Source organism: Myxocyprinus asiaticus, chromosome 11 (assembly GCF_019703515.2).
Source record: "Myxocyprinus asiaticus isolate MX2 ecotype Aquarium Trade chromosome 11, UBuf_Myxa_2, whole genome shotgun sequence".
NCBI lineage: Eukaryota > Metazoa > Chordata > Actinopteri > Cypriniformes > Catostomidae > Myxocyprinus > Myxocyprinus asiaticus.
Genome location: NC_059354.1, coordinates 9,065,093 through 9,080,874, shown reverse-complemented (window position 1 = coordinate 9,080,874; position 15,782 = coordinate 9,065,093). Strand labels below are relative to the sequence as shown.

The 15,782-nt window shown below is 38.0% G+C and overlaps 1 protein-coding gene across 1 annotated transcript in view; it reads right to left on the bottom strand.

Moving 5' to 3' along the window:
* Nucleotides 1–1,875: 1,875 nt before the first annotated feature.
* LOC127447731 (vasoactive intestinal polypeptide receptor) overlaps nt 1,876–15,782 on the bottom strand; it is a 49,125-nt gene continuing 35,218 nt past the window's right edge. Inside the window, exons 6-12 of the mRNA XM_051709769.1 lie at nt 13,824–13,977; nt 5,960–6,020; nt 5,353–5,422; nt 5,027–5,118; nt 4,608–4,746; nt 3,690–3,731; nt 1,876–3,517 (exon numbers count right to left, since the gene is read on the bottom strand). Of these exons, the coding sequence (XP_051565729.1) occupies nt 3,374–3,517; nt 3,690–3,731; nt 4,608–4,746; nt 5,027–5,118; nt 5,353–5,422; nt 5,960–6,020; nt 13,824–13,977 (702 nt within the window). The 3' untranslated portion in view covers nt 1,876–3,373. The remainder of the gene's footprint in view (nt 3,518–3,689; nt 3,732–4,607; nt 4,747–5,026; nt 5,119–5,352; nt 5,423–5,959; nt 6,021–13,823; nt 13,978–15,782) is intronic.

Here is a 15,782-nt window from a genome sequence, read left to right as displayed (position 1 = left end):
CAGGAAAGCAAAATGAGATGCTAATCAGTTCCATATATAGTCAGTTACAGTATGGCCATGAAAGTTTTCCATTGGCCAGTCAGTCAGATGGTTATATATACATGTATCTCTGATAATATTAGCTGATTTGGTTGTTGTATTCTATCATTTTTGTGCTTATGATCAGAGATGGTGTTAGGTCTGTTTCACACACACTGCGTCTGTGCCACATACTCATTTAACAGGTTACAGCAACCACACTGGGCACTACATCCCAGGAGTGTCCCAGATGCACCACAGAAAGTAGAGATTCAGCATATTTTTGCCATGTGGCACACACTGAACTCAGCAGAAAACACTGCATTGTAATCCAACAAAATTTATCAACACAGCCATTTGGAAAACAGGCTTTCATGAAGCAAAATAAAATACTGGAGTGTAGGGTTGTCACAATACCAAAATTTCAGAAGTACCAACACCGGTAAAATTTCACAATTCTCTATACAAATTTTGACACCACAGTAAAATGAATAATATGCTATTGAACACACTTCTTTAGCCTATTTCAATATCAACGTAAATAATAAATTAAAAAACTGCATGTTTCCCTCAAGTGTTTCTCAATTCAGTACATATTCCTGTACATTTTGTTTCAAAATAAGGCCCTACGAAATGTCTTATTTCTCTCCCCAAATCTTTGTTTTTCCATTTTATTATTTATTTATATTAAATTATTATTTTATTTTTTTAAGTTTAATTCAACTTCAGCATAAAAATGATGTCTAATCAAATTAATTAATAAAAATGTAATTACACAAAAATAGAACAATTGCTTTTCAATATAACATTACATTTTTGGTCAAATAAATGCTTCAGTACCGATCCTCACAGCATAATCTACAACACAATGTTGGTCTTATTTTATGTCAGATAAAGCTGCACAACAGAGCATCACAGTGTAAATTAAAACATTGAAAAAACTTTTATTCAGTACAAAACACTCTTGCTTGTGAGATATTGCTTAAACATTATTATAATTATTATTATTGCGAATATACATTTAAATACATATACATATAGTAAATATTACATTTTACTATACAGTATTAACATATTTCTGTCACAAGCTTTTATTTTGACATGAAGGCTTTTCAGTTTGTGGTTCTGGATAAGCAGTTGTTTACATGGCCCACTGTGAGTATTAAAGCACAAAATAATGCAATTTAATTATGTAAATGGTCTGCAGGCACTATGCTCTTCATAGTGAAAAAGCGCTCTGTTCTGTCATCTATTACAACATGCACAGCATGCGTGACAATCTAAATGCAGTGATTTTAGCATATGAGCAGCTTTACACATTCACTGTAAAGCATGCAGCACTTGCAGACAGTATACTTATACAATTAAATCACACAGTGCATTATTTTTTTCCCCCAAATATGTCAGATTTGTGTGTTAGCATTTGAAAGCAGTCTTAAGTTAGTCAGACAGCGCAGGGGTATCGAATTTAGTCGGTGCTTGGTACTGCCAGTACAACATAAACACTGGTATCATGACATCTTTTTTATTTTAGTATTGACATGGTAATGAAATACTGGTACTTTCGACATCCCTTCTGAACAATTTTTTTTGAAAAAAGACATCTGTGTTGGTCTTGATGTAAGTTACACATGCAGTGACAGGAACACAGTATCTATTTAGTAAATATGACTGAATCCAGATGATTAAAGTGGTTCCCAACCCTGTTCCAGGAGGCCCCCCAACACTGCACATTTTGTACATCGCCCTTTTCTGACACTCCCAATTCAGGTCTTCGAATCTCCACTAAGGAGTTGATGAGCTGAATCAGGTGTGTTTGATTAGGGAGATATACAAAATGTGTAGTGTTGGGGGGCCTCCAGGAACAGGGTTGGGAACTACTAAGCAGTTTCTATTCTGCAATCTGGGTTTTGTTCAGTGTAAATTAAATTAATTAATACCAGTAAATACAGTGGTGGCCCGTGCATTTTAAGTCTAGGCCTTCAGTGCGATTCATGCCATTAAGAAAACACCATTTCACAATGAATAAGACACACTATGACTATGTACCTCATACATTATGTTGCAGCCAACTAATAAAACCAATTGACATTTTTAAAACACTTCCACGCACGAAAGTCAAAACTTGAAACAATACTGAATGCTCAAGCAAGCCTAATTTGAACTGCGGCACGACTGTTGTGTGAAATGAACGTCTCCGGAACTGACATTCAAAAATCTTATTTTTTCATATGAATCTACCAAGGAGGTCTATAATACCTGGAAAAAGCTATCTAATAATATTTGCGATTTAAATTTTGCTTGCAATACATTTTGTTTCATCAGGGTACACGATTACTTTTCAAAACCTGAACCGACACTGAATGCTCAAGCAACCTAATTTACACTTAGAAAACTCCTGATGTTGCTATAACAATGCAAAAAGCACTTGCCAATTTACTTGAAGTGAAAATAAGCCCTCCTTTCCTGTATAATAAATTAAATAATCACAAGGTCATGCAGAACATCTCGGGTTCTTAGCGTCAGTGATGTCAGCCGACACTGTCAGCCTGATCTCGCACTTTTCGCTTTTGAATACGTACATTCCTTAAATGCGTGATTGCTTCACTCAAGGCCAGCTAGAAGTCCTCGACTGGGACATATCCTAAAGACCACATCCACCAAGAACAAATAAATCAATTTGATTGGCTGATGAATCTAACCATCTGACATTAGATGCCTATTCATTTGTACTGTTGAGGGATTCTGTAGAAATTCAGAAGGCCTAACGGCGTGGAGCTCAGACTCACATGTTGCTTCGGCTAACAAGCTCGGCTTCAGGCATGCGATTTGTGAAACATCCATTGCGCTTTTCTTGTAAGCATCAAGAAATAAATTCTGATTAGATAAACTTTTTGTTTTTCCCTTTTCGTTTGTACAATTGATGAATTAGGAGTGGAAAGCGATTGAAAATACATAGGCGAAAAGGTGAGAAATGAGAATGAGAAATGCATTTTATTATTAAGCATTTTAGGCCAGCAGAGAAGGCTTTGCTGGCCCTAAGAATTTGCCACTGAGTAAATATAATCCCCATCCTCATGCAAATTTGTTTTTAAAATGATCAAATAGTTCTCAAGGCCCACTCCTGATAACCAATGTATCATTTACAGCCGTTATCAAAAGAAAGGTCAATGTAGTAACAATGAAATCACTTTATTTTTTATAAAACACAAACGCTGTCATATGAAAGCTCTATGTGCAAGCTCTATGTGCACCTGCTGTGCTGCTGAAGTCATGCAACTGCACTGTGCATGCCCCACAGATGCAGAATGTGTGAAATAGACATTAGGTTGTGAGCGGTTTGTGATTAGGTTATTTAGGTGCTTGGACGTGTCAGCAGTGTGACCTGTGTCAGCGGCAGGCCACTGTTACTTAGGGAGCCATGATGCACTCTGGGATCACCATGTAAACGTTGCTTCAGGCGCCACCGTCTCCATCGTCTTTGAACTTCATACTGTACCTGTCAAAAGTAGACAAGGTTGACTAGATAGACAAATATTAGCAGCATATGCCTAGAGGTAGATGTGTCTAAATTTTGTATGTACATATTAAATATTTCTTCATCCTTGTAAAGCCCAATCTGAGATCATTTGACAGATTAATTTTTTCATCAAGAAGTTTCCTTCACTCACCTCTCCATTCAAAAAACAGTACAGCAGTGCCACAATAAAGCCCTGCAATAGCAAACACAATCTGAAGAAGAATCACATGACAGTGGTGCATGCTTTAATAAGTCCAAACAGAGCAGAAGTAATTAAACAATGTAAAATAAAAGTACTGTTGTTGATAGTTCGGATGCCTTAGGCCCCAAACAAACTCAAATGCTTAAATTAGTTTGTGCAGAGGTTCATGTAAATGAGCCAGTTCAAATAAATGATTAACAGATTCACTTTAGCCAGTGTCATTGCGTTCTTGTTTAAAGCTAAATATTTACGTAATTGCAGCTGTTTATCACTATGTTTTTGACCCAGTTAACATAAAAGTGTTTAATTAGTTGTATTAAGTACAAATTAATTTGTTCAATTTAGTATGTTTTATTTAGGTTTATATAGTATTTAGTATGTAAATGTTTTTTTTTGTTTTTTTGTTCAATGTAATGTTGCCACCCTATTTGTTTAACATCACCCAAATTGAGTCATTGCTTATGATTTTTCAATTTGTACCTTCTAGAAGCCAGTACAGGCCAAGTTATTCAAATTTGAAAATAAAATGCAACCTGTGTTGATAATTTAATAGCAAACATTGGTAGCTTTATGGTACATGCTTTATATCTAATGTCTGATCTCGCCTAGGCAATGTAACTTGTTAGCAGGGTGAGAGTGTCAACATGAGTGTCCATGACATTTGAAGGTTACTCTATTGTCCACCTTGAGTTTTGAGGTTTGTTATGCCACAGTAACACAAGAAAGCATGCTAAGTATGTACAACGGGACAGTGCGCTTGCGATGCATCAGCCAAGCTTTTGCGTCTGAGTTTGTTTACTTGCTTGAGTATGTTTCTGGCCTAAGTTTGTACATTTTTCTTGTCAGTGTGCATGTATTTGTCATCACCTGTGTGGATGCTAATGCAAGCTCTGTGACATTCCATATTTTGAAGGTTAGGACGCTCACTCTATCAGGGAAAAATGCGAAGAGGACATACTGCAGCCCAAACAGAGACACCAGCAGAAATGTAGATTTCGCCAGCTTCCTGCACACAGAGACACCAGAAAAAAATAAAACAAAAACTCCAACGATCCATAAACAGAACTGCAATAATAACAACTGATACTAAACATTTGAAAGCCCACAAAGGCTATGCATTTTTATTTTTCTGTCATGTTTCATGAGATCACAATTTTTTTTAACTTATCTTGAGAAAACAAGTTATAATGACAATTTCTTGAGTTGTCTGAATAGTAATATATGACCGCTTGTGTCACAAAAATTACACACTTCACCTTTACACAGATTGTGCTGGTTAGTCTCACCTGTGATGATTAATCACATTTCCACGCATGTCTGGAGCTTTCAATTTTCCAACTAATGTCCGAATAATACTCAGAAAAAACAGCATGTTTACCTGAAAAACAGTTCCCTTGAGATATTAAAAATACTACTGTATAAAGTGTTGCATATTTTCAAAATATAATAAACATTTCAACAGTACTTTATTGAATAATAATTCTAAAAAAGTATGCAGAGCAAGATATATGAAGTAGAGCTGTAAATATTAGAGTGTGTAAATCTGAGAGATTTGGCAACTAGTCTATAAGTGAAACGTTGAAATGTGGGAGTGTAACTAAGGTTTGCTCACAGTGATAAAAATAATGACTGGAACTCGGAGTATCCACCATATCCAGCCATGATCTCTTGTCTCCCAACATCTGATAACACACACACACATACACACACACACTTTTTTAAAAACTTTTTAAATAAAACTAAATATAATTACTAAAACAACTATAAACTAGCATTCACAGAAAACTTTTCACAGTATTAGAATTTAAAAAATCATTATTTAATTTAGGTATGGACTGTGTTTTTAAATGAGGTCATCCCAAAATGTCCCAAAAGGTAGGTTTTGTCCAATTTAGCTCAATTCTGGATACAAATATGTCCCCAAAGTACACACACACACACACACACACACACACACACACACCACACACACACACACACAAACAGCATTCTTTGTGTTCTCACAACCATGTATATGCCTTGCTTATATAATATAAAAACAATAAATAATATTTTGTTATTGGCCAGAGAAGGTTGGTGTAAACAGACCAGGAAAGTCATATGTGAAATATCTGCCCTCTCAAGAGCTCAGACTGAACTTAAAAAGAACAAAACTCACTTAGTCCTCTACCAACTGAGCTGCGGTCTGTGTTCAAAATTTTACATATGTGTGAACGCACCCTTCATTCTGGTGCAGGTATTTGGCCAAACTCCAGCTAATGATAATGAGCATTGGGACTCCTGTGGGAACAAAAATCAAGCATTATTGTATGTATGTTCAGGCAGGTCATATTAGTCAAGATTGCAATCATCTGTCTGCCAATACAATTCAGACACATATTAGAGCGGTTATTTTTAAGACCGCCATTCATTTATTCTCTCAACTGCCTTTCCATTGCTTGGATGCAAGCTGCACTTAATACCCTCCTCCATCCCCAGCTCCACTTCACGTATGACAGCTCTTTGCCTTTAGTTCTCTTAACCCTCCTGTTGTCTTAGGGTAATTTTTGTCCCTGGGACAGGTAAGGAATACATTATAAATACTGCATAGTTTTTGGTACCAGAACCAAATGTGATTTTGTCAAGACCATCAAAACAAACAAAATAAAAAGAAAGTTTATTTTTGTATACAATTTTTTAAGAGAAATAATAATTTACTAGAGAAATAAAAAACATTTTAAATCTTATTTCCATTGTCTTAATGGGTCAATTTTGACCGAATGGGAAAAACCAGTTGTGACCTTTCACCTTCGTACTTTCGGGATCTTATGCAGCATTAAACAGTTTTTTCTTTTTGTACATCAAAGAATCATATTTGACCTTACAATATTGTTCTAAAAAAAAAAATCTCAAATTTAGCTCCTAGCCTCATATATTTCTCTAGTTTCCCCACCTGTGTCACCATGTTCTGCATCTTTACCACAAATTGCATTCTTTTCTCTCAAACGGGATTTGTGCACACACGCACATGTTCCCACACACACACACACACACACACAGTATTTTTAACAGTTTTGAACAGGTAATATGTAGTAAATACATTTACTAACATGATTTTATTATGAAAGTATACAATGGGGCTAAAGACCCCCCAGTGTGAAAAGACCATTGAATGTTACAGCACCTTCCTAACCCCCTGTAACACTACAACAAATTGTTTTACATTAGTGGGAAGGAATGGATTTGTTGCAATGGACGTGCAAATTTGCCATTTTGACTGCTGGAAAAGGCAATACAGATTCATTTGTGAAATAGGCATGTACTAAAATTCTAACTAAAAAATATACACTGGTGATTTACTACAATGCAGAAATTGTTATCATATAGTCAAGATATTATAAAATGCCAAAAGTGATTGAAATAAATGTAAACTGAGACATCCTTGGCCAGTGTTTGCCAAGTTTTTATTTTTCTATTATTATAAAAAAAAAAAAAAATTTTTTTTTAATCTTTAAATATTATGTAACGCAATTAATATTCAGTATAATTTTCCATATCATTATACACTTTTGGACCACAATAAAACAGATGTTCTTTCTTTAGTGCCACAAATCAAGAATTAATGCATTTTGAATGGTTTTCAATATGGATAACAAACTGACAAAAAAGGGTGCAGTTTCTTAAGACAATAGGAGGGTTTAAATTTGTCTTGTAAATCTGTACTCTTAGGAATTCCAGACTGGCAATCTATTTTAAGCACATCTTCAATGTGTTATTGTGCCTTGGTAAAATATTTGAATTAATATCAAGTGTCATTTAATGTACATCATGCAAATTAATCGATTTGTACCATGCTGTAATGAATTCGGCTGGATCTGTTCAATTACCCTTGAGGGGTTTGATTCACTGCTGTCCCCGCTCTGTCCATGCATGGCTACTTGTATGAGCAATACATTTGCCCAAAAAAGAACCATCCCACCAACACCAGCAGATTGCTTTGAATTGTCTATAAAAGTTATACATCTGATGGAAGTGGCCCTGAAATTAACTTTAATTGTATATTTGAGACTGGTTGCAACAAACCCTTTAAATCTGCACTACGGAATATTTTTTAGTTATATAAAAAAAAAAAAATGCCATTATTGATTGAGTACATAAACAAACAGTGTTCAAAACAATGTCCTTACCTTAACCCGAGGTTAATCACTACATTAAGCCTACAAAAATGATTTGTATTTTGAACTGCTGGGTTCGATTTTGCGCAGAATCAGAGGCTTATGTCGTTCATCCTTACGTCATTACATTATGTCCGTAAACACAGAAAAGAAGTACTGGCTGTCACGTTTTCCAGCTGGGGAAACTACACTGTTCAGTTTAGTCAGTCACTGTCACACAGTTCAGGACAGCATTGCTGCAGTCTGGATGGATGTTCATCTGTCATCCATTTGGCAAAGTTCTTTACTTGCTATAATGCTTGGATATGTTGTCTGGTAGGGCTGTTGAAGCTTATATTGCTTGTCATACTCATATAAATCGAACAATACTCGTGTGTTAACCGATTGCGATGTATCTACATTGTCCATTGTACTGTAACTGTCACAGTCTGTCTCCATCATGGTCTTCAAGGACTCTTATTTTGATGTTTTCCACTGGACTACATCACCCATAGTTCACTGCCCTAATCACTTCCATCTGTTCATCATCATCCGCACCTGCCTTCCATTCCCTCATTAGTTTCCCTGTGTATATATACCCTCTAGTTTTGTTAATCATTTGTCAGTCCTTGAAGTGTTACGCTGAGTTAAGCTTTGATGTTAAGATTTATTGATTGTTTCCACTCCAGCATTTGTTACCACCCAGTGATTGTTCTACTCCAATGATTATAATTAAGAGTTTTAAAGCTTCTACTCCTGCATCTCCTCTCTTCCACTCCTTGGACACCAACGTTACGGAAGGACTGACCCACAAAGAATATGGATATACTTAATAATATAATGTGCACATCACTGAGCATGAAGCCAACAGTATTATTATTGGCGCTGTTCAGGCAGGATCTTCCCATCTTGGAATAAACAACCAAGTTCCTTCACCTCGCTTCTTCGACCTCAATACCGGATATTTACCTCAAGCCCATTTATAGAATGGGATTAAACTTCCACAGACCCACAGCACTTCCGGAGGCAGAAGATCTTCCCTTGGCGAATTACATCCTAGCCACCCTGAATATGCATAACCCTTCACTCGCATATTTAATACAGGAGTTGACTTCTTCCACGGCCCCTGTCTCCACCTTCCACGCCCCTTATCTCCAAGGTAACTCCTCCATTCAATTACCCTAAAAAAAATTTTGGGGGGGAGGGCTCATTCTCTCCAGGTTCCGGTGGTCGATTCCCTGCCACAGTCAGCGGTAGCGACCACGGAAGTTGCATTTTCCCCCATATGCTGTGAATTATGGTGGGAACCCCAGGCCACAACCTGTGCCCGTGCCTGCCACGGTTAACGAGCCAGTGCCCGTGCCTGCCACGGTTAACGAGCCAGAGCCAGTGCCTGTAGCCTCAACTGTCCCAGTGCCTGTAGCCTCGACCGTCCCCATATCCACGCTCCCTGCTGGCTGGAAGAGAAGGAAAAGGACTCCTCCTCCCCAGTCTCTGCACATGCTCGCGACCACGGAGGTCGTTCCCCAGTCTCTGCCTGTACTCTTCCATGGCTCTCAGCCCTGAACCTCCCATGGCTCCTTCCTCGGCTTTGCCTCCCTTAGCTCCACCCTCAGACTCTTCCTCGGCTCCGCCCGCTTCCCCAGAGTCTCCCCCAGTCCCTGCCCCGTGGCCGCCTCCCAGGCCTCCTGACCCAGTCCCTGCCCTGTGGCCGCCTCCCGGGCCTCCTGATCATCCTCCTTGGATCCTTCATCTTCTGCGTCACCCTACCCTCATCTATTTTTGGGTGCCAGGAGTTGCCCTTTTAGGGGGGTAGTAGTAATGTCACAGTCTGTCTCCATCATGGTCTTCAAGGACTCTTATTTTGAAGTTTTCCACTGGACTACATCACCCATAGTTCACTGCTCTAATCACTTCCATCTGTTCATCATCCACACCTGCCTTCCATTCCATCATTAGTTTCCCTGTGTATATAAACCCTCTAGTTTTGTTCATTTGTCAGTCCTTGAAGTGTTGTGTTAATGAAGTGTTATGTTGAGTTAAGTTTTGATGTTAAGATTTATTGTTTGTTTCCACTCCAGTGTGAGTTCTACTCCAATGATTATAAAAGTTTGAAAGATTGTACTCCTGCGTCTCCTCTCTTCCACTCCTTGGACACCAACTTTACAGTAACAAGTTTACTAATTCATGACCTGGGTATTTTATAACATTGCTGTAGTTTCCATGTTCCTTATGTGTGCTGCGAATTTATCATTTCTTTTGCCCCAGATGCAGTAATGCACAAGCTGTCACTTATTGTCCTTTAAGCAGATTGTCTCTTTACAAGTCTGTTTAAAAGCCACTAGGTATAAGTTAATACAAGGTAGTTCCCAATGAAATGTGCTGTATAGTCAAGTTGTTTAAAATGTACTGATTTCATAGCACAGTAATGTACATATTAATTTGTTTAGCGTGTAACCCTCTGTCTATAACTTTACTGCTAAATTATTAATTAAACATTACTGTAATTTTTTTGCATTTTTAGTTTAGTGTTATTGTGTGCAGTGCAAAGACGTACTATAGCAGTATTACGGTTTTACTTGCATTATCAACTGAGCCTGTATTAAATAAAGTCGGTGGTTTGTTAATGTAAAAGTGCTAGAAGTGTAAAATTCATTCAAAATATGTAAATACGAGGGTTTCTTTACCAAAGCAAGTAATATTTGGTTTTAAAATTTAATAGAATAACAATATCAACATGAAAGTAGAACAAATGACTCCGGCTCTGAAGAATGCAGAAGAGCAGTGCCGAAACACTGCTCACCACAGATGTCACTAGAGAGCACAAAAATCTGTAGTGCAGCTTTGAGTTATCACTGTATAACTCAGGGGTCCCCAAACTTTTTGCTGCCAGGGCCAGGTCACTCTGCTATGCTTTCAAGGGGGGTGGAGTGAGCCTACGGTATTAAAGAGACTATTCTTCTGCTTTTATTTTATGGATTAATTTTACAATTAAAATCCATTCACAGAACATTATTATAATTTGGGGGGTGTTCAACAGAACTTTCATTATATGTTTTTCTTTTGTAGGCTAACAAGAACAAAAAAATTTAAATCTGTGTGAAATGTTACATTTTAGCAAACTTAGTCTTATTTACGTGGATCCATCCACTGGCTCAAAGAACTTGAAATAAGTACTCTCCAGTAGTGGTGATGATTTTGATTAATCTCAGTGACGAGTCTTTTTAATCTGTTCGACAAAAATTTTTGTTCAGATTAGTTCATTGATTCGTTCATTGTCCAATTTTGCAAATTACGCTTTTGCGCCAGTAGATGGTGCCAAATGACCATCTTTTACTCTTTGAACGAGGAAAACACAGAGATATTCGTGATCGAAAACAGTCTAATTATCATTTATAAAAATTTCTGTCTCAACAAGTCTACTAAGAGACTTCAGCACTGCAGGGTTTTTAAGCTCATAATCATTTCCCCACAAATGAAAACAAAGCATATCTATCATACTGTTCACTGCTGAGCATTACTTTTTATCAAGTTATACAAAAAAAGACACTAGCCTAAAAAAAAGTATGAGTTTGAATAAGGTCTGTATGCCACTGTAATAAGTTGTTTATCACTCCATTTTATTTATAATACATCCGACCCATTTCATGTTGAACGAGATTGCCGAATTGAACAAACGACTTGCCTCCTTCTCTCATTTAGTTGTTCAGCAGATCTTCGTTAATGATGACTGATTCATGCATTTCGTTCGCGAACAAGTGTACTAGTACATTCAGATCCTTCATGAACGACCGACACAAACTTCAGTGAAGAGGCGTATTCATTCAGTGGGTGAAACCAATTATATGCTCCTTAACAGCCCGCACTTGAATGCTATTGGCTCACGCTATAGTCAGTCTTACAGGCACGAAAAGCCACCAAAGCAGTCCAGCCAAAACGTGTGACAGGCATGGTTCCGCGGGCCAATCAAAACATTTTGGGGGGCCGTATTTTATAACTGGGTTTTCTTTACTTAAGGGGATTGTTGCAAACAGCTGATGATATTTGCACGAGAACTGAAAAACTGATCGATAACAATGGGTGGTCACACTAGACTTTGTGTTACATTCACTTTCCTGCATATGCATGCAAACATGAGAGTGCGTGAATGCAAACAAATGCATAAAAATTGTTTTGTCAACATGGAGGAAACTCTTATTTTAGTGGTTTAGTTCAAAAGTTGAAAAGAATATAAATATAAAAGAGACGCTTTATAGTTTGCAATGTTGTGGGAAACTGAAGTAGAGGGTTTTTTAACATCTGTCTGCTGCATTTGACACTGTAAACCACCAGATTCTCCTGTCAACACTCATGGCAAAGGGCATCAAAGGAACTGTGCTCCGCTGGTTTGAGTCTTATCTCACAAGTACTGTAGGTCCTTCAGGGTGTCTTGGAGGGAAGTGGTGTCTTAAGTCTCACCAACTAGTTACTAGGGTACCTTCTCTGCTCCATATACATGTCATCTCTGGGATCTGTCATTTAGGCACACAGTTTTTCCTAACATGGCTACGCTGATGACACACAACTCTACCTCTCATTCCAGCGTGACTATCCTACGGTAGCTGCACGGATCTCAGCATGCCTGGTAGGCATCTCGTGTTGGATGAAAGAACATCACATCCAACTCAACCTCGCAGTGATGTCTCATCACTGTCATGACTGCTATATTGCTCGGAACTGCACCCAAGACTTTCACCCACTATTGCACTTGTGTATATGGTTGTGTGACAATAAAAGTGAAGTATAAAGTAAGTATAAAACCGAGCTTCTTGTGATTCCAGCGAGCCCAGCAGTTCAGCACAATTTCACAATTTAACTAGACTCGTCAACAATCACACCATCAAAGACAGCCACAAATCTTGGGGTTGTGTTTGATGATCAGTTAAACTTCACTGACCATATCGCATGGACTGCCCAATCGAGCAGATTTGCTCTGTACAACATCAGGAAAATCCGGCCCTTCCTATCTGAGCATGCCACACAACTCCTCATCCAGGTGCTTGTGTTATCCAGGCTGGACTACTGCAATGTTCTTCTGGCAGGCCTTCCTGCATGTACAGTCAAACCTCTGCAATTGATCCAGAATTCAGCAGCGTGACTGGTCTTCAATGAGCCCAAAAGAGCGCACATCACGCCTCTCTTCATCAAACTGCACTGGCTGCCAACGGTTGCTTGCGTTAAGTTCAAGGCATTGATGCTTGCTTACAGAACAACCACTGGCTCTGCACCCCCCTATCTATGCTCACTACTTGAGGTCTTTGTGCCTTCCAGAAGTTTGCGTTCGGTGGGTGAACGGCACCTCGTAGTGCCATCTCAAAGAAGCAAAAAATCATTGTCCAGCACTTTCACTTCAACTGTTCCTCGCTGGTGGAATGACCTGTCAAACTCCACCAGAGCAGCTGGTTCTCTTACATCCTTCAAAAAGCATCTAAAGACACAGCTCTTCTGTGAGCACTTGACCCAACCCCTTTAGAGCATCGTCTTCTTATTTTTTTAATAAAAAAAAAAAACGATGAATAAAAGTACACTCTTGAAACTTGTATTACAGCACTTGTGTTACTACTGCCTCCCTACGATGAATTGCTTCTGTTGTTCTCCTCATTTGTAAGTCACTTTGGATAAAAGTATCTGCTAAATTAATAAATGTAAATGTAACATTTTGTATGCTTATGTATTATAATGCTTATAATATAATTTTTTATACAAGTTATGGAGTGTAACATCATACCCTGTAGCCTATATTTCTTTGTGGGGGCAGAAATAATTTTGCATGCTTAAAATCTAATGTGACCGCTCCAAAGCATGAGAAAGTTCAACCAAAGAAGTTTCATCCTTTTAGGTGCTCATACTTTACATTATCAAACAACAAACCGATAAATACAGTATGTCCAGTAGAGAGAGAGGAACCTACCCCAGCCGAGCAGGATGTACCAGTGCAGGCGTTTCTTCTGTGAATGCAGTGAGAGGTTAATGAGGCTATGGAGATAATGACCCTCCACCAGCAGCCAGCTGTAATTTGCCAGGATGCAGTAATTAGACAGGAACAATGCCACTTTGCAGCCAGGCTGAGAAAAACACCAGAAACACATCAGTTCAAAGAGTTTATCTGTGTGTTTATAATGTACAGTGGCTCCAATAAGTATTTCAACACTTAGAAATGTATGAACATCATTGCATTAGACAACAAAATACAGTATGTAAACCAAGTGGCATTTGTCTTAAAGAAAGATAGCACAAGCACACTTTTCAAGCAAAACAAAAAGATGTTTGTTAAGTTTTAAGTTACAAAACAAATATAAATGAAATTATTTTGACACTTTCTGGTTATCATGCTCATTGTTAAAGGAATAGTTCACCCAAAAATGAAAAATCTCTCATTATTCACTAACTCTGATGCCATCCCAGATGTGTATGACTGTCTTTCTTCAGCAGAACACAAATACAGATTTTTAGAAGAAGATAGAGCTCTGTCAGGTCTTTATAATGCAAGTAAATGGGTGCCAGCACTTTGAAGGTCCAAAAGTCACATTTAGGCAGCATAAAAGTAATCCATGCCTCCAGTCAATCAATGAATGTCTTCTGAAGCAAATCGATAAGTTTGAGTAAAATATAAATCATTATCAATAAAACATTTTATGAATTAAAATGTTATTAACTTTTAAAAAGTGCTTCCTGCCAGCAGTTGACGCATCACGTACTGTAGCTGTAGGGTGACGTAAGTGCGTTGGCGAGTTATTTACAACAGAAGAACGAACGTCACGCGAGAGTTCTGCCATTTCAAACAGTACTTGCATTAAAATCTGCATTTGTGTTCTACTGAAGCAAGACAAAAATTTTCATTTTGGGGTGAACTATTCCTTTAATGTAATTAATTCCACCTGTGGTTACTCTGCTAGGACACCTGTGTGAACTTGAGGGGAACTGACTTCATACTGTATGTGCATTAAAAATCACATTGAGTACCTTTACATGCACACCAATATGCAGATAACTAAAGTGAGCTTATCCAAAAAATCCAAGTCATGCTTTTGAGCGTGTTTCCTAGAGATTTGCACGGCTAGTCGTTATTTGGTTAAACGTTCAATGCGCCTGTATTCGAATACTAAAATCACTATTCAGTATATATGTGTAATCGAGGTCTTCAAACCCGACAGGACCTGATGAACCATTGGTTTTCGGGCCAGATGTGGGTCAGTTTTTCAAGTCTAGGGCAAGTTAAGGACTGTTCTCAAGTGCTTTTGTGTGCGTCTGCACAGTTTTTCAATTGTTTTTATATCTCAGCACACACTGGTGTCTTTAACAGTTGCGCTGCATCTCATAGTTTTGTTTTTTCAGCACCTTGCACAGGACCACCGCACTTTTTAGATATAGTGTTAACTTACAAAGAACGTAATTTTTTTTTTAATGCATTTCTAGGCACTGCTTTCTGTTACACCATTCAATGTGAAACATTTAGCTTTTTTAGTGCAGGTGTCACAAAGGTTAAACACTCTGAAAAAAGTTAAGGTTGCAAAGAGGACTTCATGTGACTGATACACCGTTACACATGATTCCAGAATGGTTTTCACCCAGAAAAGTTTCAGTGCTTGATAAATGGTGAGCCAATGTTTTTCCCTTTTGCTCTGGTGTGCAGTCAATAATTACACAAGATTAATGCTAAACCATTTAAAAATAAAAGCATCCCAAATAGGCTGATAAACCGCAGCCGTGTAACTCCATGTGACAATACTAGCGTTCGCTGCCTCATGGAAATGTGAATCTGCCCAGGCAGAACAAATATCAGGTATAAGAATACTATTTTGCAGGCAGAGCAGTTTGATTATTTTAGTTTGACTTTAATTTTAGTAATTTTATCATTTGAAGAACTATG